Raw genomic sequence first — 27,848 nt, forward strand, 5'->3', positions numbered from 1 at the left:
AAAATACTGGACTACCCTCGTTAACGATAACAATTAAATAAAACAATATAGATAACTAAAAAACCTGACTATAATGATCCCCTTCTCAAAAATACAACTGAGGGCGCACTGATCATTTCCAAAATTCACAGCAATGTCGTTTATTAATTACAAATCGCCTTCCACAAAAATAATATGTACATGCTTTCCTTTACGCAAGATGTTTTTTAATCCTAACTTTGAACTTACAATTATTTAAAACATGCAAAAAATACAAACTTTACGACTCCACCCATTATACATTCGTGCGGCACCCGCCAGCTAGGTTTGTTAGATCATGGAGCTATAGCTCCATGGTTAGATCAATGGTTACAATGCATGCGCTGCACCGGTAGACTAGCCTCCTGCAGACGCGTGTGTACAGCGCCCTCATTCGCCTATCGCGCAAATTTCGAATTTCAAAGAGCTAGCCACCAGCAGCTCGAGCCACAGCTTGCTGCGCGTCCTTCGTTGTTTTTGGTTGTAAAAAAAGTGTGCCGAGTGCCGGTTGTGCCGACTAATATTAGACGATATACAGTACGGTGAGCTTCTTTCTCGTATTTGTAGAAATTTACTAGGCCCTATATAAATACTTAGACCTTCACAAACTATGGAGGGTCGCGGATGCTGGGTTTAATTTGACTGTATAAGAACATGATGAACATGATGAACAAGTGAACTGGGCCCAATTTCATTTTCATCATTGTTCATGATAGCCTAGCCCCATAAATGTGGCCTATTTACTGGACTGCCTCCGTAAACATAGGCCACACATCCACATGTACAAAAATCGTGTCGACGGAGCCAAATTTTGATTTTCACATTTAGGCTTAGTTTGTAGGTTTTTTTTGCTTTAGAAGCATACTCACCCTCTTTATAGGCTAATCAGAAAGTGCTGCCTTTTTCAGATGTATATTTTTCGTGAAATTTCCAGATTCATTTTTACACGTTTGCGTATCAAAATTTCAACATGAAATTTCACAAAAATTAGACATCTGAAAAAGGCAGCACTTTCTGATTAGCCTGTAAAGAGGGTGAGTATGCTTCTAAAGCAAAAAAACCCTACAAACTTAGCTGGAGTTACCCAGCCCTGAGTTTTATCATTGGGTTGCCTAATAGACAACCCAATGATAAAACTCAGGGCTGGGTAACTCCAGCTACTACAAACTAAGCCTAAATGTGAAAATCAAAATTTGGCTCCGTCGACACGATTTTTGTACATGTGGATGTGTGGCCTATGTTTACGGAGGCAGTCCAGTAAATAGGCCACATTTATGGGGCTAATGATAGCCCCACTAGTGTGGCCGTCGGTATGCTGCGCTGAACCTAAGGTTCAGCGCAGCATACCGAGGGCCACACTAGTGGGGCTAACCAGGTGCCATAATTTTACAGGATGTTTTAGACTGTCATTTACCAACATCCTACTAAGGTATTTTGTAAAAAATTGATTGTTTTGTTTTTCGATGTTTGCAAATGTTGTATGTATTCCCTTTAAAGGCCACACTTGGAACATGTACCCGAACATGTATGTAGAACTCTGACAAATTTAAATTTTCACCTATAGGCTATAGGCTTTGTTTGTAGTTTATTTTTGCTTTAGAAAGAAGCATAGCCTACTCATCCTCTTTTTGGCGATCGTGTAGTGTAGGGCCCGGTTCCTATAGTATAAGGGAACAAAATCCACTTTAAAATTATTGGACCTACCAAACTAGTTGGCGACATTCTCAATAAATAGGTATGTCATAGATAGAGGACAGGGTTTTGATTTTTTGAGGGAAATTTAGGGGTAAAATGACGACGACAGCGCAGCGACAACACGCAACCCGAAAAGAAAGATGGCGATCACCACGCGATGTAGGCTACCGTGAGCATGCACGGCGCGCTGAATCGCAAGGCATAAACCGCGCAGGAAAATCGGGATTTCTACCCCAAGAATCTGTTCAAAATTGCAAAACGGGTGTCATTTGAATTGAGAAAAGTCTGCTTTTTATTGTAAAGGTGATTTTTTAGCAATAAAAAACATTTTTGACTCTTATTTGATCAAAACAAAACAGGGGCCCTACACTTCACGATCGCCCTCTTTTTTAATGTTTAAGTAGGCCTAGGATAGATAAAAAAGCTGCATTTTTCAGACGTCTATTTTTCATGCTAATTTCCAGATTCGTTTGCACACATTTGCGCATCAGAAATGTCAACATGATATTACACGACAAAGAAACACCTGAAAATGCAGCACTTTTTTTCTATCCTACATGTATATAAAGAGGGTGAGTATGCTTCTACATGTTCGGTTACATATTCCAAGTGTGGCCTTCATTTACGCAGGTAGTCAGTAAATTGGCCACATTTATTCGGCAACAGTGCTAACTAGCCCAGGTTGGATGTAGGTAGGTTAGGGAGTCAGACCTGGACCGGCTACAGTACTAAGCAAAGATCCTATAGCGCTATAGGCGACCAAAGATCCTATAGCGCCGCTAGCGCTACGCGGTGCTATAGCGTAGGAATCTTTGGCATGTTTGGTGCTAACCAAAGATCCTTGCTTACGATCACCTAGCCCCATAAATGTGGCCAATTTACTGGACTGCTTCCGTAATAATGGCCACAGTTGGAACATGTACCCAAAAGGTAGAACTCTGTCAAGATTTGATTTTCATATTTAGACTTGGCTTGTACCTTGTAGTTTATTTATAATGCTTAAGAAGCATATTTATTTGTGCTTTAAAAGCATACTCACTGCTCACCCTCTTTATCATGTTTATTACTAGTGATAGAAAAAGGTTTGGCATTTCTCAGACGTCTATTTTTCGTGTGATTTCCAGGTTCGTTTCCACACGTTTGCGTATCTACATGTAAATTCTAACACGAAATTACACAAAAATTTGCCGTCTGAAAAATGCTGAACTTTTTTCTATCGCTATAAGAAGGGTGAGTGTGCTTCTAAAGCATAGGCCTAAATAAAGTACAAAGTCTATTATTAAAATCAAAACTTGACAAAGTTCTATATTTTCGGGTGCATGTTTCAAGTGTGGCTTTTATTTACAGAGTTAGTCCGGTAAATTGGCAACATTTATGGGGCTAACGATCACCATTTTGTGCAACCACACTAGCAGAACCATATAGCACAGAATCCTTAGTTACGAGATAAACGCTTGCGCAGAAGCCCAAATTCCTCACTATTATTGGAATGCCAAACTGGCTTACAACATTCTGACAGTTTCAAAAATTAAAGAAACTTATCAATTATTAACAGTCCGGCATCCTGTGCAATCTTGGCACAGCCACAGGCACAGGTGCTGCTTGTCATTTTCAAGAAAAGTGGAATTTTTGTATCAATTTTCCACAATGGTTGGCTGACCAGCGTTGGACAAAAACTGACTTTTTTTCAAGTAGACCTGCTGCCCCCAATTTACCAAATTTTGTAAGTCCACAGTTTGTTTGCAATTGGTTAATATGTATCTGTCATGTCATGCATCATGTCTTCGAACGGGTCCCTCACCTGACAATTCCCTGACGTCTATAAATTGCTCCGCTTCATCTGAAGTTTGGTCAGGGAACCAGACTCCAAGAACTGCATTTTTTTTATTGGTTTCTCCATCATCTTTGATTATTAATATGAACACAAAACTTTAACAGCTATTTGTTACGGCACTTAAGGAGGTAAATTCAACATGTGTAAAGGGCACCCGGCATGTTGCATGCCATTAAACACATCCTCTGTTAGGCCCTTGTATCAATCATGTCGTACTTGCCAATGCTAACATGTAAATCTTGGTCCTGTTGAATTGTCCGTTGCAGAATCCAAATCCATGTAGAGTCGGGTGCATGTAGTTCTTCGATCATGTTTGCTACACCACAAAGACACCAGACAGTTGACAAGGAGAATGTCGGTGCCCAGGTAACTCAACTAATCCTAGATACTGAAACTGTTGTGCTTCCGGCCGCTTAATTTGAACTTCAAATTGTGTCGTAGTTTTACCACTCGTAGTCGGCAGACTTTAAATAGCCAACATCGTACACCAGCATAAAGTACACAGAGTTGCAAAAATATTTGGAGCTGCGTGTTTTGCTGAAGAATTAGCAGACAAGAAAAACACATTTGGGACACATAGTTTAAGACCAATGTAATGATTCAGATGCAGTGTCCTCTTTGACAACTCTAGATACTACATGAATAAACATTCATTGTATAATGCGTGTACCATTGCTTGCCCAGTGACTTCTATTTACACAATTATGTACCATTTTAGTCCTTTTCTTTTTGCCTCTAGACAAACATATTTACGTAAGTCCTAGACTTACAGACTACAGAGGAGGCTGATTTTTTTTAAAGTATATGCATTTAATTGGCTTTTTCGCAATTTGCGAATAAGCCTTTCTTTTTGTTCTGATTTTTTTTTTTTGGGGGGGGTTTCTTCTTTTTGTGCCCAAAATCCCATAGACTTTGTGCACGATTTTAGTACACGCCACTTTTGACATTGAACTTCGTCGTACATCATTCAAATTAAGCATATGCATTGTCCTTGTGGCAAAGTTGTGTCCCGAAGAGTGACGTCATGATTACGTCATCAGGGGCCATGTGACGTCATCACAAACATGCATATTTTGAAGTCCTATATCTACAAAACAGTAAGTCCAATTGTGTTGAAACTTGGTATGTGGGTAGACCGGGATGTGTTATAGATACAAAATAAGGTGACATCATGATGACGTCATCATGCGATTTTATATGAATATTTAAATGTTTGGACCTTTTACCCATATCTCACGAACGCAACATGCAAAATTCACAATTCTTTATGTATTTGGTTCGTTAGGTAATAGGTATTTGCATAAAATTTTGAAAAAATATGTGACGTCATCATGACGTCATCAAAAATGCGGATTTTCAAAACACATATAAGGAAAGGTCCGATCGTCATGAAACTTGGTGGGTAGGTAGATAAGTGTACTAGTATGCAAAGTCCGAAGTGACGTCATGATGACGTCAACATTTGATTTTTTTATGATTTTTTAAATATTTATAATTTTATTCTGCTTCCAAAATTGCACACTTCCTTTCATCGGATTGACTTTAAGCTTGGTTCAAACCAAGACCACAATGACAAAATGTACATTGAGGATGGTTTTCAAGATGACGTCATCGCAGGGCATGTGACGTCATGTGTCAAAGCTTTATTTCAAATCCCATTGACAATGCACATGATTTTTGTACACGCCACTTTTGGCATTGAACTTTGTCATACATCATTCAAACTAAGCATATGCATTGTCCTTATGGCAAAGTTGTGTCCCGAAGAGTGACATCCTGATTACGTAATCATGGGTCACATGACGTCATCACAAATGTGCATATTTTGAAGTCCTATATCTACAGAACGGTAAGTTTGAATGGGTTGAAACTCGGTATGTAGGTAGGCCGGGAAGTGTTATAGGTAAAATTTGAAATGACGTCATGATGACGTCATTGTGCCATTTTATATGTTTTTTTGAATTTTTGGACCTTTAAGCCATATCTCATGAACGCAACATGCAAAATTCAAAATTCTTTTTGTATTTGGTTTGTATGACGTCATCATGACGTCATCAAAAATGCATATAAGGGAAGGTCCGATCGTCATGAAACTTGGTGGGTAGGTAGATCATGGTACTAGTATGCAAAGTCCAAAGTGACGTCACGATGACGTCATCGGTTGATTTTTTATGATTTTTTTATATTTTAAAATTGTATTCTGCTTCCAAAATTGTACCCTTCCTTTCATCGGATTGACTTTAAACTTGGTACAAACCAAAACCACAATGACAAAATGTGCATTGACATGTGTTGTCAAGATGACGTCATCGCAGGGCATGTGACGTCATGTGATAACACTTTATTTTTGGAATTCTAAGCATTTTGAATAACCTTTAACTGTATCAAGCACTCTCAAAAGTGACTGCAAAAGGATAAACACAACAGAAAACATTTGTTAAATGCGAAAAAGCCTTATGTTCTGTTCGAACAGACATAGCTCTAGTATTTTTTTTTGTCTGTTAGTTGCTATTTTACGGTATTGTTTTAAGTGGCATGCAAAGTTTTAACTGATATGTCATGTTTAAAAAAAAAAAAAAAACCATAAACCAAACCCCCAAAACCCCAGAGCCTGAATAGTTTTTCAACACAAGCCCCACAGACGACCATAAATTTTGGTCTTTTAGCAGGTCTGTTGAAGCAAGATATTTTTGTCAACCTTACATTCCAAGTGTAATTTTTGAACTTACACTATAAATGGTATTGAAACTGTTTCCTGACATGTTGCTTGCAGGTGAAGACACCAGGGAAAACCTTGAATCCTCTTGTGACTCCAGTCAGAAAGCCTCTAGCTAGTCTCAACCAAGATGTAACTGCATCCCACAACTACAGATCATCAGCAAAGATGGTGCAGAAGATATGGACCCCTGTCAAACACTGCACCCCTACCAGATTGACATCTGCAAACAAGACTCGAGGAAGACAAAGCAAGAAACACAGGTTTGAAAAGAACAAAAGTACACCTTTGGAGAAATATGTAGCTTTTAGTACATGTAGGCATTGAAATATACCGTTAAAAAAAAAAAAAGTTTATTGAACTCAGTTTAGTTTGGAACCAATCAAGATCAGTACATGTACACCCATACATGCATTATGCATCTTGATCTAGTTTAGCTGGCACCTTTAACAAAACATGTCCAACATGTTTGCTTAGAAAATACTTAACGCAGTTCACATTTGTATGAAGTTGTGGACTTGGCCTGCCAGGATTTTGTAGCCCTTGTTCAATGCATGAAACAGATATAATAACAGTCAGAGACAAAGAAATAACAGGTACAGATTTGATGCGGAGGCTGCTTCTGGAAGGAATAGAGGTGGCTGTCAACAGATGCAAAACAATCTCACTCACAATATCCAAATGTTTACTCCTGTATCCTTTCTAGGAGGTCTTAAATTAGTGGATCAAAGTTACTGTGTACCCAAACAACATACAGATGACGTATCTTTAAAGATTTAGTCCATTATTTGTAATTTGTGCATTTTGTTCGTTTGAAGCAATAAAAGTGTTCAAAATCTAATGAAAGATACTGAACAACTAACCTGACGAAGTTTCAGCTCAGCTTCAGCTGTATATTCCGAGAAAAACAGCATTCTAGGATCTCAATTTCAAATCAAAAGTTTCTGAATCATTTTTTGAATTGCAGCTATACGCGATGTCGCGCACTGATCCGACGAATTATAGCAACCGTGTGCGCCTGTGCGTCGTGCCAATGCTTGCGCGCGCTGCGCCAAATAACAAAACGAACTACTAATTTAAATTTTCCTACGGTGCGTCTTAAGATGCACCGTTGGAAAGGCCTTCTTTCGTTGATTACTTCAAAATGAGAGCTTGCCAGAAAGAATAATTTTACAGGGAGTTTAGTCCCCTTACTATCTTTCAACCAACAAGTTTTTCAACAATAATACGCCAGTTACTTTTTCGGATGGCTGTGAATGATGGACTATAGCTTTAAAGTGCCTGATTTGACACAGGTGCCACAAATGCTTAAAATAAACATCCTTTATTTTGATTTACGTGCTCATATTTTTTAAGTCAGTAAGAATTGCTACATTACAGAGGATTGACACTTCTGTAATTGTTTTTTCTTCAGGAAAGGCAAAGATCCATCAGTGGCTTGGTCGTCTTGTAAGAGAACAGCCCTGAGTGTGACCGAAGCTGCTGAGTCTCTCCTCAATCAAGTCCTTCTCAAAGAAATATCTGCTTGCTCTCATCTTCCAAAGGTACATGTACATGTATGTGCACTGTAACTATGTAAGCAAATACATACATTTCAAACAAATCGACATTAGAAAATATTTAAAAACAAAAATAGTGAATATGAAATGAGCACCCTTTAAGTCAAACAACTGTTAAGTCAAACAAAGAATCCATTGCCTTCTGTAGTATAACAATGATATACAACCCTGCTTAACTCAAAACTCTGCTTCAGTCAAATTTTGAACCTGTTCCCTTGAGGTTTGACAACTCGAGATTTCACTGTATTGTTGTGACTTACTAGTCACAAGACATTGACAAAATGATCAATGTGAATGGTAATGCTCCGTGCAAAACCTACAACTTTCATGCTACAAGTAGTTTTTAGAATTGTTGTTGATTTTTTTGTCAGGAAAGTGGCACTGAATGGATGGAACCACTGTCTTCCATATCTGATGGAGATCAGCTGTTGGAACAGACTGTGTCAGGATTGGTAGATAGTGCAATTCATGCTGCCTTACAAGAATTGAGAAATGAGAAGGTAGGAAGAACCTCTTGGCTTTCATCTGTGTCCGATTGTTGTAAGGTGATGTTTGATCCCGCACTTCGTGCAGAGGATTTGTGATTTTGGAGTTGGGTTTGCACCGTACAGTAGGAATGTCAGCTGAACATTTTTTTGCAAGCAGGAAACTAAAATGAAAATTGATGAATCTTTGTCCTTGTTACTACTTCAACAGGTGCAAGGAGCAACCTGCTCAATCCCTACAAAGACCAGCAGCACAGAGTCACTGGCTCTAGATCCTGTAACACCAACCACTGATGGCTTGTGGAGTATTGCTCTGGGGCTTGACGAGTCCTACAACAACTCTGGCCAGGGTCAGGACGATACCAGCGTCTTCTTAGAGGACAACCTGTCCGGTATTTCATCTGAATTATCACTGGCGAAGGGAATGGCTGCAGGGTGTAGTCCTGTCATGAAGATCAGTAAGCCATGCTTTACACCTGCTAATCATCATGAGGGTCAGGAAACAAGACTTGCTCCAACTATCCACCAAGACAACATATCTATAGACGCTGATGGAGAAAACAGCAACAATCACATGCGCTCACGTAGATTGGTGCTAGGCTTACCAGGATCTACTCCCATTGCTTCTCATCAGATGATTCAGGGAACTGATTCAGTCCAAAAAGTTGTTCAAAAGCTTGAAATGACAAACATGGCCCTGGTTGAACTTGAACCATTAATGAAAGTGGTACCAGCTGAAATTGCAATCAGGAGTTCATGCACTGTGCCCATTGAACTACCACACACCAGTCATGGTACCAGACCAGATGACAGAGCTAACACTTCTGTTGCCATGACACCGGTCAAGACAATGCAAACTGACCCTATGACTTCTGCCACTAATGTGGCTGGTGTAGCTGTTGGTAGCACGCCAGTCCACTCCAATATAACAGCAATGACGGACAGCTCTGTTGGCGTGACCCCTGTGAAATCTTACAGCATATTCACTGGGACTACTCCTCACAAACCAATCTTAAAGACAGATAGCTGTTTGATGACCACGCCCATTTATGTCTCTAAAGCTTACAATGGAACCACACCCACTGGAATGACTGATGGCGTGACTATGACCAATCCCACCAGTTCAACTGATGCCTGTATCGGAACCACACCTATCAGGCCAGTTGAAGTTCTTAACAAGTCCGTCACAGCGACCCTAAGTCAACTGCCAGATTCTGCTTTCGGAACAGCATCCAAACAATGCAGTGATGCTAACTGTGGGACCACACCTGTTAGAGTGTCCAACACTTCAACTGTTACTACACCCACCGGTCTGATGGATGCCAGTGTTGGAACCACACCCTCTGAATCAGTAGAAATGACAAACAAGTCTGTCATGGTGACGCCCATCAGAATGTCAGATACTATGACTGAAACCACACCAATCCAATCTAGCCATGCCCTCATCGGTACTACCCCAGTTAAATCTGCTGATATTGGTCTGAGTACAGACCCAGCTCTGGTCACTGATTCTTCTACAGGAACCAGTCCAGTACGAGTCACAGAGGTTGGGGTAGGTACAGGTTCATACCAGGCAGTAGATGCCCAGTGTGGATCAACACCTGTTAGAGTTGTTGATATGAAATGTGGAACCAGCCCATCTGCCTCAGTAGATGCAAGCACAGCTGTTACACCCCTTGCTCTCAGTACTGCAGAGACACTGACGTCACCGATTGTTGTACCAGCATTCAAGTAAGTATTACATTCCCTAATCAATGCTTATCAGAAGCCTCTGTATATTGGGCCACATGCTACTTCACATGCTGAAAATAAATCATATAGGCATGATTGCTCACCAAATTGTAATATAGAATTTGAACATCCCTGCCTAAAATGGACCACTTTGTTATATGTAAGCTAAGGTATTCTGATTTGTACCCAAAATAACTGCATTGCTTTCAAAATGAGAATGAACAAATGATAATTTGGCTTAGTGTGATGAAGTGATGTGGTCTCCCAAGAGGACTGCATGTACATGTAGTCCACGCTTTAAATGACAGCTTTTCCTTCCGCAATTCCACAATAAAGGTGTTGAATGTTACAGTCATTAATACCCATTTTTCCATTAAATCTTGACAGATTAGAAGCTGAGAGTCCAAGCCAACTGGATGCTAGCAGTCTGATGAGTCACATGGAGTCAGCATGTATCAGTAATGAACTCCTCCGCCGTGAGATTCAGACAATGAAGACAACCAAAGCTGAGCTACAACACCAACTAGATGGAGCCAGAGAGCAACTTGAACGGAGGGAGGTGGTGGAAAGGCTGGAACAGCTTAATCCGAAGGTTGAATTGCGACAAACTTCAAAGGTATGGCATTGGTGTCTCTCTGTACTTCTGTTCCAAACAAGTAATTTTGCGACACTACGCTCCGTCGAAATATCAATATTACTTGATTACAGTGTGATATTGACATTGTCTATCATTTTTTTAATGAAATTGAAAAATCCAAAATTTGATATGAGTAAATGATATTGGTCAGAAATGTTGGCCGGTGTTTGAGCAAGGTAGGACCACTGGACAAAAACAGTTTTGTCAACAGAAGGCAGTGCAAGAATCTTAAATACAAAATGGTTCCCTTAAAGTGCCAAGTAGGTTGAAACTCGTTATTTTAAGTAAATCACGTCAAAATAGGTGTTTTTCATGATCTTCACTTATACTTGCCCGAAGACATCAACATGTTGGTAGTGTTGACAATCGGTTTTATTTTTACTCCATGGGGCTTTACACTTTGTATAGCTTGAACAAAAGGACCAATCGCGGGACCGACTAAAAATGACAGGAAATTCACGTAGGTCTAATGTATGTGCAATCATTAAGTGCAATTGCAGTTTATCATCTTTGTTTGGCGGGAACCAGTCTATAAGCCTGTTCGATATCCATTTATCTTTAAATCGGAATATCATGGAAAAAATATCGGATATCGCAATATTATCGTGATGACGTCATTTTTCCATTCATGGAACAATGGAATAAACAAAAAACACGACCAAAGTCACCATCCACTGCCGTGAAAAATAACCCGATAGTCCCGATGGTCCGAATATGTCCTGAACAAAATCATCAATTTTATTTGAGTACTATTCTCATTTACTTTGCCAATTAAGGAGAAAACAAATTCCACATTCAAATATCGAAAAAATTTACCTTGAAATGTTTGATAAAAATGTGTAAATAGAAATATCTCACAAGGAAAGAACGAAGTACCAGCACGCAATGCACGCCGCACTGATGCCACGTGCAGACCGTGTACAGCCCACACCATTTGCGGTCAAGGGTGTGCTTCCTTGAAAACAATTTACCAGTATTTCCATCCTTTCAAAATTACAAATAACATTTTTTTTATGGAGTCCGAAATATGTTCTTGTTCAGAAAAAGTTCTTCATTGTTACAAACTCACAAAAGTATTTTTTTCTAAAGAATTTATTGATGAAAAACGATGTTAACTCCAAAAAGAGGGTGAAGCACCCCTTTGTAAAAATTAATGGATCCTTCCAATTTTTTTGAACGAAAGTCACGATTGAACAGTTGGTTTTCGACGTTTTTTGTTGTTAAAATATGAACTGATTTCATAAGTTTGGCACAGTTTTGGCACTAAGCAAGTGTAAGTGCCCGGGTACAGCCACGGCAGAGACGGAACGAGTCAGGAAAATATGTGCAGGAAAATTTGATCTATTTCGCCGGAGTCGTTGGCCCGGCAGCAAATTTTTTTCTCCCAAACGACATCCGCATATACGCTATGGAGTTTTGGACTTTACTTTTCTAAAAACATGAGAAGAAAATCGAAAATATATAAATATATGGAATTCGGACTTTATTTCCCTTTTTGAAAAAACCTCCGAAGCCTCAGGTTAGAAAATTAAAAAAAATCCGGGTGCAAAACCGTGGATTCGAACCCGCAACCTCGCGGTGCAAAATCACAATTTAGTATCGACTGAGCTGTCGCACTGCTCGCCACATTGTGGGGAAACAAAACCATTATATAGTGCGTACGTATCATAAAAGTATTGTAGGAGGCGCTTAACAACCATGTATGCGGATGTCGTTTGGGTCTGCCTGATCTATGGCCTGATGAGGCGCAGGCTGCGCCGCCTGGGAAAAGAAAATTTGTGGGCCCGACGAGGGCTCCCCTGACCGCGCGCCGAAACGAAACATGTTCACTTCTCAACGTCATAATCTACAATTATTTGCGGTGTTTTGTCTGTACAACTTCTCGTTCAACTATTTCTTTCAGAGACTAGTACCTGTGCGGTATCCATGGTGAAATGCCTCTGTTCTGCCTTGCTGAACTTACATACTTCTTCTCCGGAAAAACATGTCTAAAAAATCATCCCAATCGAATCGTTTTGAGAATAAGCAGTGTTCTGTATGAAACATTTCCGTCACAAAACAGGCACCGTATTTTCTTTGCGAAATGTCAGAGACTTTGTTTCCCTTCGGTTAACTTAGACGCACGTGATTACGTTTTCACTTGGTACTTGGGGGCGAAATTGAGAACAATCGGTTAAAAAGATGGTCTGGATTGTGTTGTTTGTATAGCTCCATGTTTGTACTGCCACGTGGAAGACGCAAAATCCAATACACGTGACGTTCGTTAAGTCAGTTGGTTCTGCCCCTTGATAGGTAAGACCTTGCGGTACAATGCGGTAACAGTGAATTTGTGGTTTGCGTTTTTTTATGGGAGCGCTGTAGCGGCTCTATTTAAAGTCCAGTGGTGACTCTAATGGTTACAAAAGTGGTAATTCAAAAGAATATCGCGATATTTTTCGGCATATCGAATTCCATGATGTGCCGATTTTTTTTTAAGAGATCGATACGATTTCCGATATAAAAATTAAATCGAAATATCGTGAAAGATCGTCATATAGGCTTACCAGTCTATGAGCTAAGCAAGATATTTTGAGGCGGCTAAACATTTGCGCTGATGTCGCGTTAAAGTCAGAAAATACTTGGTTTGAAAATGCCTTCTACACTCTTAATCACCAAGGATGTGAAAGGAAGAAATACAAAAGGGGTAATTTCTGATAGTTTTTGAAGTAAAAATGTTGCCGAGATGCATTTTTGGTAAGACAAAATAGGTATGGATGTGTTTTTCACGTACAGGTACTGGTACACAACTCAACTCTTCAAATGTTTTTGAATATTTTCAAATTTTTTTACATACTGCTCCAAGCTTCTCAAGCAGCTTCCACACGAAGAATGCACAAAGTGATGATGTCATATGTGATACAGGAGCAAATTTTTTTACCCGCTGAAACTCTGCAATAAAGTATTTTTAGGTAGATTTTAACCTGCTTTTTTTACAAAGTGATTCAGCCCAATACACAAACTGTATACCTGGTAAGAACTTGCAACATACCAAAAATGTTTGTTTGAAATATTCTTTGATTATAATCCATATTGGTTTAATGATATACATGTACATGTATCGATAATCAAAACTTCTGATATCGACAGGGCTACTAGACAATAGCACTGCCTCTTTCTCGTTACATCTTTTCAGGAGTCGTTACAGACAGAGGTTGATAATCTTCTCCTTCAAGTCGGTGAGCAGATGAATCAACTAGCTTTCCTACAAGAAGCCTTACATCAGGTATTCGCAAGAAATACAATTCTAGACCCTGTCTTCATTTCTCCTATTTTGTCAATTTATTTAAGCTGCCGTTGTAATTATTGACATCAGTGCGTATATACCTGGCCTGCTGCGCATTCCGTGGGCGTCCGTGTTTGACGGTACCATGCGCCACGCTCTGTTGACTGGTTGATAACTGTGAGCTTCTATGCTCTTGATCGTGCGAGAACCAGCAAAAAATCCAAAAGGTGAACCTTGGCCACATCTAGCTGGTTCAAGTCCATCTATGACAAAAACCAAAGAGCAAAATGTTTTTGTATAAAAGATCTACATGTATTTCTCAAAACTAGGGAGAGTTTGGGCTTAGACATGATTATACAAGAACAAAAAGGCATTCATTTTTGTTGTTGGTTAAGTGCAAATCGCATAGCTACTTCAGGCTGTGGTATGCCTGAATCTACCCCATTGAAAAGGAAGTGTGACAGGATTAACTCCCAATAAATAAGAATTTTACTGATACTGGAAATATTTGCGCTTTGTGTCTAGGTTGGCTATAAATTGCTAATTTATCTTGATGAATGTAGCCCGCTAAAGCCTACTCAGGTCAGGCAAACAGCATGGTCTAGCATGAACCTTCTTTTAATAAATGATCAGAATGGTGTACTAATTCCTTGACAAATCGGCAATCATCTGATCATGGGAAATAACAGTCCTTCCTTGAAATTCTCAGGCCCTGGCAATTACTGTTGTTACCGTTAAATGAGTTCCATTGGCATCGCAGTTGAGTTCCGCTTGGCAAATTGTGCTTTGGTTGCATGGTAGATGGTATATCGCTCTCTTTCGCTTCCTCAGTACCGGTACAAGCTGTTAAACGAACAATATCTTTGCTGAACTTGTAAATCAATATTCCATACCTGTCCTTCACACTTTTTGGGACGGACGGAAGCATTTTTGAGGTATTTGCAGATTGTTTTTAAATGTTTTAACAGTTCACCATATTAAACATACATTCCCATCCTTAATTCAGTGACAATTTACCAAAATTATAAAAACCTTGCCTTAAAGGATGAAAGGTTTTAGCTAATAATTGACCTTATCACAGGCCCAAGACCAGAGTATTGTACAGTGTCAGTTAATAATACAGTGCAATATACATGCAAGGGCTAAACATTACGTTCAACTTGTCCCACAAGTTACATGCACACGTATAGGCACACACATTTGCCCATCATCAGGCCATTTAAATGGCTTGAGTTTGGTCATTTTTCCAGTCAATTTACATCCTACATTTTATCAATTTGATTGGACAAACAGAAATCCGCTGAGTTATCAATTGCCAACCAGGATAAGATCAACCTGAGAGATCAGTATCAAAAGGAGATCCACAACCTACAACAGGACCTGTGTATTGCTTATAAACAACAACAGCAAGAAGTAAGTCATTTGTAATGCCATTAAGTAGAAGCAATGTCTTGTTTAAGGGAGTTTGTTAACTCAGAATTGTTTGATTACAGCAAAGGGAAAGGAGGATGGAAAAACATTTTCTAAATTAAAAATACATGTACGTTCATAATTACTACCATAGTGGTGACAGTTATGCTTTATAAAAATGTTTCAAAGTTTGGAAAGCCTATTCCTAAGACTGATGGGCTTGATCTTGACTTTTTGATCCAATACTGTTTCCAATATTAAGCAACTGTCTCATTTATGGAATGACTTCAGCATTTGTTTTTCTTGACCGATGCATCATAACCGTCGCAAACATCCCTTGTCCATTTAAGTGAAAAACAAACCTCTGGAATAGATTATTGATGTAATGCTGTTGTGGTTTGTAATTTGAAGTTGTATTGATTGCCTATCCTTGCAGGTATCTGATCTCCATGCATTTTATGAGCAGAACACCTATGAGCCTCACTACATGAGAGCTAGGGTTACCATTGCTGAGCTCAAGACAGAACTACAAGCTTATACTGACTTGAAAGACACACTGGATAAAGCCGCTGAGATTCAGGTGCTTGACAAGTTGTAATAAAACGGCAATTTGATGGTAACTTGTGTTACATTGGGAGGGGGTCTTCCCTCAACTCTGTGCTGTTATTCTATAAAGTCAAAGCATTTAGGGTAGATTTTTCCTCACATGCATTGTATCTCTTGCAATTAAGTGACTAAACTACTAAAACTATGTCAACAAAATAAAGTTCTATTGGTTGGCCAATACATTTTTATTGGTAACTTGCGTTACAAGAAAAGGACATGGCAATAATGTCAATACCCTTCATTTCCAAGTTTCCTCATACTGCCCACTGATTTAAACATCTTGTTAGTAGCCTCACATCTTTGGGTGTAATTCAGATGCTACCATTTAAGTTAATAAATTATCATAAAATCTCCAGAGTGATACATTTTGGTATCTCACGTTACCATTTTTCCGCCCATCTTTGGTACAAGTCAAAACACAGGAAAGTAATGAATAAAAGACATTTGTGCATGAAATATGAACATTTCTCTCTGCCTTAAAAACAAGTTTTCATAAAATAACTGAGTATTATTTTGTGATTGTTATTCCTTAGGAACAATTTGGATGTATTGAAGAGGCATACAGTCTAGTGAATGCACTCTTCACAAAGACGATGGACAAGAAAGATGAATTGGACAAACAGGTGTGTTTGCATATTCAGAAATCCACACAAATCTGGAAACAAATTACTTGCGCTCTTTTTAATAACTAAAAAGACATTAAAAAATATAATTCTTTCATATGAAAGCATCAGTTGGTTTATTCCCCTTTTCTCTCTATTACACCTGTAATTTAGCTTCCAATTGTTTACATTAGCTCAAGCTGTGATATGACAAATTAAATAATGTACCATACCAGTGTACCGCCTGTCGACAATAATAGATGTTACAATGGTGGTTACAGATACACCCTTTTAAAACCATTCTAAGAGTGTCCATCAAATGAGGGATAAAAACAATTTCCACAAGTGTGAGCATTACAGTTTATACAGTGTGAATCTGGTTTTTGTCTATCGTAACTTTCTTAACCTTACTTTTGTCCTTATAGCAAGTAGCGATGGTTGATGAGATGAATCACACCAAAGCATTGAATGAGCAGCTACAACAGCTGCTAGCAACAGCAAAGGACCAGCAACACTATACACAGACACAGCTACAGGATGCTATCAATGCTGAGAAGGACGCCCTCAAGTGTCAGGGTCAATTACTGGGAGAATTAGACGAGGTCTCACAGACTTCTGATGAGATCAAATCAGAGCTTCAGAATACAAAATTAGGTCAGAAGTAATACTGTGGCTGGATACATATGTTAGGGGCCGTTCAACATTTTGGATGTTTTTAAATTTCGATTTTTTTTTTCCCCGAACTTGTTTTGACCCACCCACCCACCCTGATTTTCGATCTTAAAATTTTGATTTTCCATTCAATAAAAAAAATGGACAAATGTCTAGTTCAGTGACGGCGGAATTCAGCTGCGGTTAGTGTACACAGCACCTTACCAACAACACGGCCCACTGGCATTCCCGTACGTAGGAAATCAACCTGGAACACGTTAAACTTGTCCATTCTAAACGGTGATAATAAGTACATTAGCTGGCTCTAAAAACAATGATTGTTGTCTTGGCGTTAAGAGGTATAATGACTCCAATTATTCATGAAGTTTATTCAGAAGTTTCAGTCGTTTTGGATAGAAAAAAAAGAACTCTCAACTCGCGCTATTCAGACTCATCGACGCTGCCATGTTCATTGGACGCAGATACCATGCATGCGATACATATGCGCATGCAGGTTGCCTAATGTTGAACACAAGTAGGTTTATTTCCTTGTCGCAATTGGTAACCGACGCTCATGGCGTGTATTAAGACACATGAACCTGGTGTCCTGCTCCATTTGCACGGCGCACCCATGCATACATGGTGCTACGATGGATACACAATACATGATACATTGTACTTGTGCGGTAGTACAGATGCATACTGTACCCGGCCGTACGGTAAAGGCTTAAAAGTATTTCGAATCGGTACGCAGAGAGTTGAATTGGCAAGTTAAAAGAGTTTTTTTTTTCTATTTTCTAGCAAAAAAAGTGACCTTTGAACTTGAAATTTAAAAACATCGAACTTTTTGAATGGCCCTTTAGTCTGATAAAAGTTGGTTAACTGGTTACTATTTAATAGATGGAAATCATGCTGGATTTGTGGGAGTATGCGTCATTTTGTTAATCAGTTGGTTAGTTGGTTGGAAGGTCAGTTGGTTATCAATCAATTTGTCAGTGGGTTGGTCGGTCAGTGGGTCAGGTTGGTGAGATCAAGTCAGGTCCGATCAGTCAGTCTGGTCGGTCATGTGTAGAAAGATCTTAAATCTTATAACTTCTCACAAATCCCCTATGAGATATTGCTGCTAAGTATGAACACTCATACTTTAACAACCAAATTCTAAAAGAAAAGGTTAGTTAGGTCTTGTTAATCTGGTCAGTTGGATCTGGTTAATCTGTTCAAGTCAGATCAGGTCCGTTTCAGGTTAGTCATTTGCAGGAATGTCTTGCATATTATATATTTGTTATATCCATAGAGCTATATTAAATTACTAGAGCACTAACTCCTCATTCTTGCGCGGGGAGACGCTTTGAAGCCGCTCTGGGCGCAGACATTTTGAATTTATTTGTGTGTTTGTAGAAGACAATCAAAATAGCTGGATTGAATTTTAAAAGTATACTCTAAATGCAACGCGCAAGTAGAAGATACGCAAACAACGTAAGCGCGTCATGACTGTTCAAAAACGTCACAGCGAAAAGCATCTGCAGCGAGGGACGCGCACACGTTGCCCTGTTTGCATAGAGCAAAATGAAACGCTCATTTGCTGATCGTGCGTTTCGGTTTTGCGTATCGGCTTCAATGACGCACCGGTATCAAGTACAAACGCAGATATGCAAATAGCCGTACAAAAGCGGTACACAATTTCGAGTTTTCCATAGGTTTGTGCACAAACATGGATGCGGCCATCAGGCATTACTTTATACATCGAGTTAGCGCTCTAGTAATTTAATATAGCTCTATGGTTATATCACATACAACTGTAAATGATATAATTAAAACATCCTTTTCCTGAACTGTTTACTACAGAATTGTCTGGCTACAAAAGTGATTATGAGACTGTCATGGCCAAGATGAAGGCATTAGAGCAGCAGAGTATCGAGCATTTCCTGGCAGAGTGCACAGTGGAAGCTGCTTTGGCTATTCAGAGTAAACAATGGCAAGATACCACGGCAGAGATGCAGATAGTGCATTCACAGACTGGAGAAGAGATTCAGAATCTCATGCTGCAGAATACAAGGTACAAACCAATGCAATGTATATTGATATATTTCCTAATGATAGCACTCTGTTCCTAACATTTAGCAATCATTGGTAATCAGCAGTAACAGTGAGTTTATAGATTGATAAGTTGTGGATGTTTTGATACCAATTTCATCAACATTGTTATTACAAAAATGCTTTTTCAGATGGAGTGGAAACTTTGTTTTGGTCAAAAGCTAGCCCCATAAGCGTGTCAAATACTGCACTTTCTCTGTATTGTGAGCCACACAGTTGTGCATGCCACATTTCCTGAAAACTTGTTTCAGGAGCTGAATTAAAAAAATTAGGAATGTTTTTTCTTACTTGCTAGTTGCTATGGAAGCTACTTACATCAGAGGCATGTATGTCTCTAGTAGCAAGCCATATTTCATAGCAAGCATTTATCGCATTTCCAAGATCAAAAGACTTAATTGTCATGGAGTATTTTCACTATAAATAACCTGTATTTAGTGTGATGGGGCAGTTATGAACATGTGGTTTAAAGCTGATTAATGGTCTGGCAGCTGAAAATAGCCTGAGCTGAAGGCGAGGGCTATTGTTGACGACCAGGGCCCTAACCAGTTTTAAACATCACATTTACAACTGCTCTATCACGCTATTATCCCCATTCAGAAATACCTTTTTGGTAAAAATCTAAAATCAAAAGGTTGGCAAACTTCCAACAATGTTCGGGTCATTTTTGTGGGTAATCACCTTGGGTAATTCTTGTGTTCTGTTTTCAGACTTACTGCTGAGACTACTGACCAGAAGCATCAACTGTCTAGTAGTCAAGATCTCATCATTGCCCTACAGTCAGAACTTGAGAGAAACAAGGAGATAATGAACCAACAAGCTAAGGAACTGGAATCATTGGAGTGGGAGCGAGAGATGAGCAAGAAGGCAAAAGCAGATGCACAGAGGATGGCCAGACAGATTCAAGTAGGTTTGGCATTGCCTGATGTCTTAGCCAGTCACTTGTTGCATAAGACCATGCACAAGTTAACTTGAGTAAATTTAGGTAGTCTCAAGTCCAAGTCAGGACTCTTGCACAGTAAGATAAGGGCAGATAAAATGGTCAGACAAATTTTGGTAAACTTTGAAGTGGATCAGCTGCCAGTTTTCAAAGATGGTAGTTGTGGTATGAGTATATAGTAAACTCCGGCCAAGTCAACAACGTATAACTTGTCATATCACTTAAATCGGCCATCTGACGAAAGTCCCGATCGTCTCTAATGCAGTTGCATTGAAAGTTTCATTTCTAAGTCAGCCTTTGTAAGTTGCCATTTCGCCTAAGTCGGCATGTTACTTTTGGTCCCATTTCTTCACAACTACATCAATTCCTCCGCATAAGTTGGCATAAAAAAACCACCACCACCACCACGTGCGCGATCAAAAAGGGGTTTCCCCGATTCTGTAAGCACATCAATACCAGTACCCCTCTAGTCCTGCACGCATGCGCTCTGTACATTTTAGGGGGTCCCATTATTGAATGAACTTTACCACGCATGTCCGTACCGTACGCATGCCTTAATATGTAATTAACTGTACTCATATGTGTATGCAAGCGTTCTAACTTCTACACCACACTGTTAATGCTGGCTGGCCATCCTTGCTTCGTATGCGTACAGGCATGACATTCTGTGATCAATACGTCAGCCTGTATGTGGTGATAACCATTGAGGATATATTTGCTGGAATCAATCATGGACGTAGAAATAAACCAGGGTAAATCAAAGCCTGTGATCCCATAATGAGAGATCGTTTGCAGTATTGATCCAGATACAGATGTGCATAGGCCATTCAATCGATTTTTACTCCATGATTCAATTTATGTAAGTCCGCAAAATGACGACTTACAGCAGATGTCGGCATTCGCGTATAAGTTGTCACAAATTCTCGGGTTCCGAGACTGCGGACTGAGCCAGAGTTTACTGTAGAATCGAGTCAAGTCTGACAGTCTTGAAATCGAAACTTCTGGCAACTTGTAATGTTAAAAATAATCAGGGATTAAAGGTCACATGTTGTTCCTTTAATGCCAAGTCGGATCATTTACAATTAACTGGAAAAGTATGTACTGATGTAATGACAAAACCTTTACTTAAAGTGAAGATGGGACTGGTATCAATTCCCTTTGAAGGTATATAAAAAAGACAAACTTATCATGTTTTAAAAAGTTTTTAATGCAGACTCCTGTGGAAATGGGATGTTTGACACGTTGGTTTGGTTCTCTGTCATGTCTGTGAACAAGTGGGAGATTTCTAGGAAGATATCAAACTCCAAGATCTTTTTATTGTCATGCCAAAGGAGAGCTATACAGCCTAGTTTTGAAATAAGACCACTCAAAGTGGTTACTGTTGTCACAGAGCTCGGCCACTTGTGCCTGGGCCACATTACTATCGGGTCACCCTGACTTTGGCCCCTTGGCAGTGTCCAAATTACTCAGTTAAAAAGAAATTGAAGACTGACTCCATTCTTGGTTGATATACTGCATCCAGCAGTCACACACCTTGTTGCCATGGCCAACAAATGATGTGTTTTTTGGGAAATATATGCTTACTTTCACAAAAAGTTGTTCTGACGTGTAAAGCACTTTGTAATGCAATATATTTGCATAGATTGCCCTGCTGCATGGCAGGCTTGGCCAGCCAGCATTCTTGGTCTACATTATGACTCCCACAACAAATTCTGTTATTTAGGGTCCCATTGCAAGGGTGGAGTAACTTAGCCAAACATTATCAGCATTTCTTTTCTTTTATGTATGTGGGGAACTAATCATCACAAGACACCACATATCACTGTTAGGATCAATCATACTATATGTATTAAGACCAAGAAAAAAAGATGTGTTTCCTATTACATTGAAAAAAAAGGGTTGGTGGGTGGTGCGACCGTTTTTGTGATTTGCTCTAAATTTTTGAAGTGAAATGTTTCCAGTAATATATGAACTTACTTCTAATGTAGAAACTGGAAAATTTCTGCCCCAACAGGATTAGATTCATTGTGTGTGTCAGCCATTTTGGAAAGATAGCAAACCTTGTTGATGGCAAACAGTTGGCTCCACTTATAGAAATAGAGGTAGACTTCTAACTGACACAGTCACACTCGCATCATTGCAGAACTTTGAGCAGCAGTTTAAGGAGAACATTGAATTCCTTGAGGAGGAGAGAGTTGCCCTGGTAGAGTCAGCCCGGGAAGCAGAAGACCAACTCAAAGTCACCAGCTTGGAGCTATCTCGCCTCAAGGTGGCGCTCTCCAAGGCTGAGGAATCAGGATCACAGTGGAAAGGTGCTGCAGAAACTTTAAGGTCAGTGGGAAAACAGTGATTTCCAAACAGCTACAGTAAACTCTGGCAAAACCGACATCGTACAACTCGTCAAATCGCTCAAGTCGGCCCTCTGACTAAATCCCAATTGTCTGTAATGCATTTCCATTGAATTTTTTATTTCTAAGTCGGCTTTTATAAGTCACCATTTCGCTCAAGTCGTCATGTTACTCTAGGTCCCCTTTCCATAAAAAGCATTACAAAATCCTTTGTGTAAGTCGGCATTCAACAAATCACGCATTGGCATCGACTTCCTGTACTGCGGTTGGCAAAGTGTGGAGTGAAAAGTGGTTTCGCACAGCCCGTGACCGCTGCATGCATCGGTGTTGAAAAAGGGTGTTCTACTGCATACCACTATGCGGCGCTATAGGATCTTTGCTGCATACATCGCATATGCATCGTGAGCATATCAATACCAGTACCCCCTCTAGGCTGGACGCATGCGCTCTGTCCATTTTGGGGGTCGTCTTATTGAATGATGCTGCAGTCAATGCGTGCGTGGTATATACCGGACCACGCACGCATTACTGTGCACGTACATATGTATCGTGGTATCCACTATCAATACCCCAAACGTGATGATACAATTCGAGGATTAATTTGCTGGATTCAACTCAAGCATTGAGGAGATAATCCAGGGTAAATTGAAGCCAATTAGTGCAATGAATCATGTGTGCAAAAGACCATTCATGTATGCCGGCAAAATGACGGCTTACAGCAGATATCGGCATTCGCGTAAGTCGTCACAAATTCTCAGGTCCCGAGAGTGCCCGTTTAGCCGGAGTTTACTATATAACCTATTATTGCTATTGTTACTTGGAACTTTGGCACATGAAGGACATACATGTACATGTATACGCAGGTCAACTGTGTAATTATCAGACTTAATTAAGGTTCAATGTATAGTTGCTTTGTTAGTGCCTGCTGCTCCCAGTGTAGTGTCCTGACTGACTGACTGACTGACTCCCCTGACTGGCTGGCTGGCTGACTGTGACTTGTGACTTAGATTGATTACCCATCTTACCGGTACTTACTGATTGTCACTTGTGACTTACACTATGGTCTGGGAGCAGCTATATGAGGCTTGCCTGTTTGTAGATATGATTGAGCACTCTACACCACATGTGCATTAGTCTGGCACTGCTTGTTTCATATAAGACCAGTCTCCATGCAAACAGTGTATGTGCATTTGTCATTTCCTCAAGTTACCTCTATACAAATATTGAGTGGCTCAGAGTGAAATGGGAGGAATATTATCGCAAGGTAAAATCTGGACTTTTCCATATCACGATGCGAATCCAAGGGCTAATATTCCTCACATTACACAATTTAAAGCCACTCAATATTTGTTTTATATAACTAACATATAGATCCTTGTTGGTGAAATTGGCGAAAAATGTGTTGATCTCTTCCAAACCACCCCTTCGCGAAAATATTTGAACCCAACTCGTAGCGCTGGCTCTTTAAAACAATATGCACAACGCTGAACGCACTCACCAGCATGCATTTGCACACAAATACATGTACCGCGTCTTGGAACAAGCATCGATCCTAACTGTTTAATAATATTTCCCATTCCCCATGGGCGAATGGGACTTTTTGAGATCCGGCGTGAATGGGAGTAATAACGAATGTCACGTGATGTGTGTTCCACCAATCAACTGACAAGGATCTGTATGTCGGTTATATAATAGATCTTATTCTACAAATTGTTTAGCCATTCTGATTCAATTGAATAGAACTGTGTGTTCTCTGGGACCAGCTTGACTAGGTTTGCCTTGTCTTGTTTGCAGTGAGAGGCTTCAATTCTGTCAGAGTGAGTTAGATAACACAAAGGCCCATGCTCACTGGATGCTACTCAACCAAGCCACTGAGATGAGAGATGCTGCCGATGGATTGACAGCACTACTCAACAAGATACAAGACGTATTCACTCATCTCAACATCAGCATGGAAGACCAACAGGTAATAGGATTCTTTCATAACCTGTGAAGATTGCTGGCTCTGTATTGGACAACAAGCATGTAGTACTCAATTAGAGTAGTGTGTGATTGGCACATGTTCACATATAGAGTATGTTCACACGCAATGGAAACACCTTAATACAGCTGTCCAACACGTTTAAAAAACATTCAAAATGAAAGGTCTGGTTGCAAAGAATGTTGCAAGTGTTCCTTCAAAAACCTGATATTTTAAATGTTCAGAACGATAGAGCCCATTAAATCCTCTATAGATGATGTACTGATGGTTGCTTGGACTGCATTGTACATGTATCGTGCGCATACTTTGGTTATCTCAGCCTACTAAAGTTGATTGAATAATTGGTTTGTTTTCTTTGTAGTTGAATAAGGAAGCCTCTGAGCCAACTGCAGCTTCCAAGATGATCCAATCCAAATCCAAATCACAGACAAATGAGCTTGCATCTGGCTCCTTAGTGGCTTCCATCCTGAATGCTATCCAATCTAAAGATGAAGACATCAATGATAAAGATATGGTACTACAAGAAACCCCGTCAGTCTCACTAGAGCAACAACCTCGCACCCCAAGCCCCTTTGACAGCGGCTTTGCTATTGGTGGATCCGGTAGCAGTGCATTCACTGCTGTGGAGACATCCACCAATCCGAATGCGTGTGCTGTAGATATGAAAGTCAACAAGGCTGACGAATTGAAAGAGAGTAAAGATGATAGTCTAGCCCTAGTGGAGCAGGTTGAGCAAGCGAGGGCACTCTCAGGACAGCTTCTGAAGCTGCTACTGGCTCGTAATGACACCCTTGTGTCAGTAGTCAAGGAGCTCAAAGAGGAAAGGTAAAAGTCAGCTCCAAATCTAACATTTATGTATACATGTATGTATAATGGCCATGGATAGTAAACAACAGTAAATTCAAAGAAATATCTATGGTCCCGGCCGAAAGGCCCTTAATGTGGAACATTTAAAAGCATCTTGTGTGTATAGATTTGTCATGGCTGTCGTTCATTGTACAACAATGTTACAATCTAGGTTTAAATTTCACCAATATCACCTACATGAATGTATTACAATATGAGGCTCTGCCTTTACTGCTTCACAGGAGGTGTCTTCACCGCCTCATCCCCTCCAAAGGTGAAAGTCCGCCATATGGGGGCGATCAACTTGTGAATGATCAACTTGTAATAAACACACACAGTCTCATTTTACCATTGTTGGGGCAAGGCATTGTGTTTCCTTTTGTCCCTATAATTTAACACTCTCCCATAGACTAAGCACACACTCAAAAGTCCGATGACCATTTACAACAAAAGATGAATGTATCTGTCCTCGGGAAGTATTTAAAGCTATAGTCCATCATTTGCAGCTATCCGAAAGTAGCTGGCGTAATTCTTGTTGAAAAACATACTTGGTTGAAAGATAGTAAGGGGACTAAACTCCCTGTCATGCCTGTGAAATTATTCTTTCTGGCAAGCTGTCATTTTGAAGTAATCAACGAAAAAAGGCCTTTCCAACGGTGCTTCTTAAGACGCACCATAGGAAAATTTAAATTAGTAGTTCGTTTTGTTATTCGGCGAAGCGCGCACAATCATTGGCACGATGCTCACGCGCGCGCGGCTGCTATAATTTGTCGGATCGCTGCGCAACATCGCGTAGCTGCAATCGGCTCAGCGAGAACGTGTCTCGGACGCTGAATTCAGGCGCAATTCAAAACATGATTCAGCAACTTTTGATTTGAAATTGAGATCCTAGAATGCTGTTTTTCTCGGAATTTACAGCTGAAGCTGAGCTGAAACTTCATTAGGTTAGTTGTTCAGTACCCTTCTTTAGATTTGAGCACTTTTGTTGCTTCAAACGAACAAAATGCGCAAATTACAAATGATGGACTATAGCTTTAATACAAGAGCACATGCACTTACACACATATACACCATTTGAAGTTTATAGTAAAGCAGTGATTATGAATATTATTATCTTCAAGCAAACATGAATCCTCGATCCTGATCCATGGCAACAACAGTGCCAATATATCTAATACCTTCGGCCTTGTGGTACATTGGACATGGACGCACTACATTATTCTGTGGTCCACTCGTTGCTCCTGGGATTATTAATAGTTTCCTTCCTACACTGTACAATATGTATTATGTGACACAGCACACGGTTGTAATGACTTGCTCATTGCACTGTCATTACTGGTTACACGCTTTATTCTATCTGTTGGTTGAGGTAAGTAAACATAGCAACCTACCTGGGTGACTGCAGACCTCTGATATGGGATATAAGTCCTCCTGTAGTTGCCTGATTTCAGGCTGTTTCCAAACTGTAAATAACATATTGGCACTGTACATGTATACTACATCCGTCGGATTTTGTACCCCCGTGTAACCCCTTTAGTTCTTAACTTCACCTATATGGAAGGATTCTCAATTTACTGGAACCCATTGAAGTTATAGAGCATTGTTTGCTGAACTAGTTTGTTCCCATAAGAAACATAAGAAAAAACAGTGCCCTCTATTGACATAGCCAGAAACATTCGCACGCAATGAGTACAGGCTATGATACTTCTTTTATATGTTATATGCTAGTTTTTTGGTCATTATTTCTCATCGGGATGCCAACAATTCTTCATTACAGTTTTGTCCAATTAGAAATGATCAGGTTTTACGTTCGCTGGTTATATATTATAGCTACATAAAATTGATCGGTATGTTAAACCCTGGAGCAGAATAGTTTGGTGAACTCTTATCTCAAACAAATTAGTTCGGCAAATGATTCTCTTACTTCCATGGGTTCATATTTTCCTGTTTAACATGGCTATTATTATTAAGCAGTACATTAGGAATCCTTCCATATAGGTGAAGTTAAGAAAAAGTGGTAACACAGGGTCTAAAATCTGATAGATGTATTTCATCCTTACATCCCTGTCAGGTGAATGTCACTATCGTACAATGTGTATGCACCCATTTCTTGATATTTGTGTCTTTCTCTATCGCAGGTGTCAGCTCCATACCCAACTCCTGAGATCCCAGAAGTTGCATGATCGAGAGCTGTGCGTCATCCGTGAGCAACTGCTAGAATCAGAGATGCAGGAGCGCCGTCTACATCAGGAGGTTGCTAATCGCAATGCATCATTAACTGAACAACAGCAAGCATTGCAATATGCACAGCAAAGACTGCAATCCATGGCTGATAACTTGGAGAGATTCTCTGATCAGAAGTCAACCATTGAGGTTAGCTGGCAGTCACCAGTCACTTTTATTACTGCTACCAACCTCAATGGATAGACTGATTTC

The 27,848-nt window shown here is 39.8% G+C and overlaps 1 protein-coding gene across 2 annotated transcripts in view; it reads left to right on the forward strand.

Moving 5' to 3' along the window:
- The first annotated feature begins 413 nt into the window (after nucleotides 1-413).
- The window catches only part of LOC119726956 (myosin-16-like), a 33,439-nt gene continuing 6,004 nt past the window's right edge, over nucleotides 414-27,848 (forward strand). Inside the window, exons 1-18 of one of the 2 annotated variants that reach the window (XM_038198804.1) lie at nucleotides 414-560; nucleotides 3,814-3,913; nucleotides 6,321-6,526; nucleotides 7,678-7,807; nucleotides 8,194-8,322; nucleotides 8,519-10,038; nucleotides 10,426-10,654; nucleotides 13,848-13,937; nucleotides 15,231-15,350; nucleotides 15,784-15,927; nucleotides 16,487-16,576; nucleotides 16,981-17,209; nucleotides 19,052-19,262; nucleotides 20,008-20,203; nucleotides 22,381-22,568; nucleotides 24,380-24,551; nucleotides 24,928-25,391; nucleotides 27,551-27,785. In XM_038198804.1, coding sequence (XP_038054732.1) covers nucleotides 3,857-3,913; nucleotides 6,321-6,526; nucleotides 7,678-7,807; nucleotides 8,194-8,322; nucleotides 8,519-10,038; nucleotides 10,426-10,654; nucleotides 13,848-13,937; nucleotides 15,231-15,350; nucleotides 15,784-15,927; nucleotides 16,487-16,576; nucleotides 16,981-17,209; nucleotides 19,052-19,262; nucleotides 20,008-20,203; nucleotides 22,381-22,568; nucleotides 24,380-24,551; nucleotides 24,928-25,391; nucleotides 27,551-27,785 — 4,410 coding nt within the window. In that variant the 5' untranslated portion in view covers nucleotides 414-560; nucleotides 3,814-3,856. The remainder of the gene's footprint in view (nucleotides 561-3,813; nucleotides 3,914-6,320; nucleotides 6,527-7,677; nucleotides 7,808-8,193; nucleotides 8,323-8,518; nucleotides 10,039-10,425; nucleotides 10,655-13,847; nucleotides 13,938-15,230; nucleotides 15,351-15,783; nucleotides 15,928-16,486; nucleotides 16,577-16,980; nucleotides 17,210-19,051; nucleotides 19,263-20,007; nucleotides 20,204-22,380; nucleotides 22,569-24,379; nucleotides 24,552-24,927; nucleotides 25,392-27,550; nucleotides 27,786-27,848) is intronic. The other variant, XM_038198805.1, reaches the window with a different exon arrangement.

Source organism: Patiria miniata, unplaced genomic scaffold (genome assembly GCF_015706575.1).
Source record: "Patiria miniata isolate m_02_andy unplaced genomic scaffold, ASM1570657v1 HiC_scaffold_2, whole genome shotgun sequence".
Taxonomy (NCBI): Eukaryota; Metazoa; Echinodermata; class Asteroidea; order Valvatida; family Asterinidae; genus Patiria; species Patiria miniata.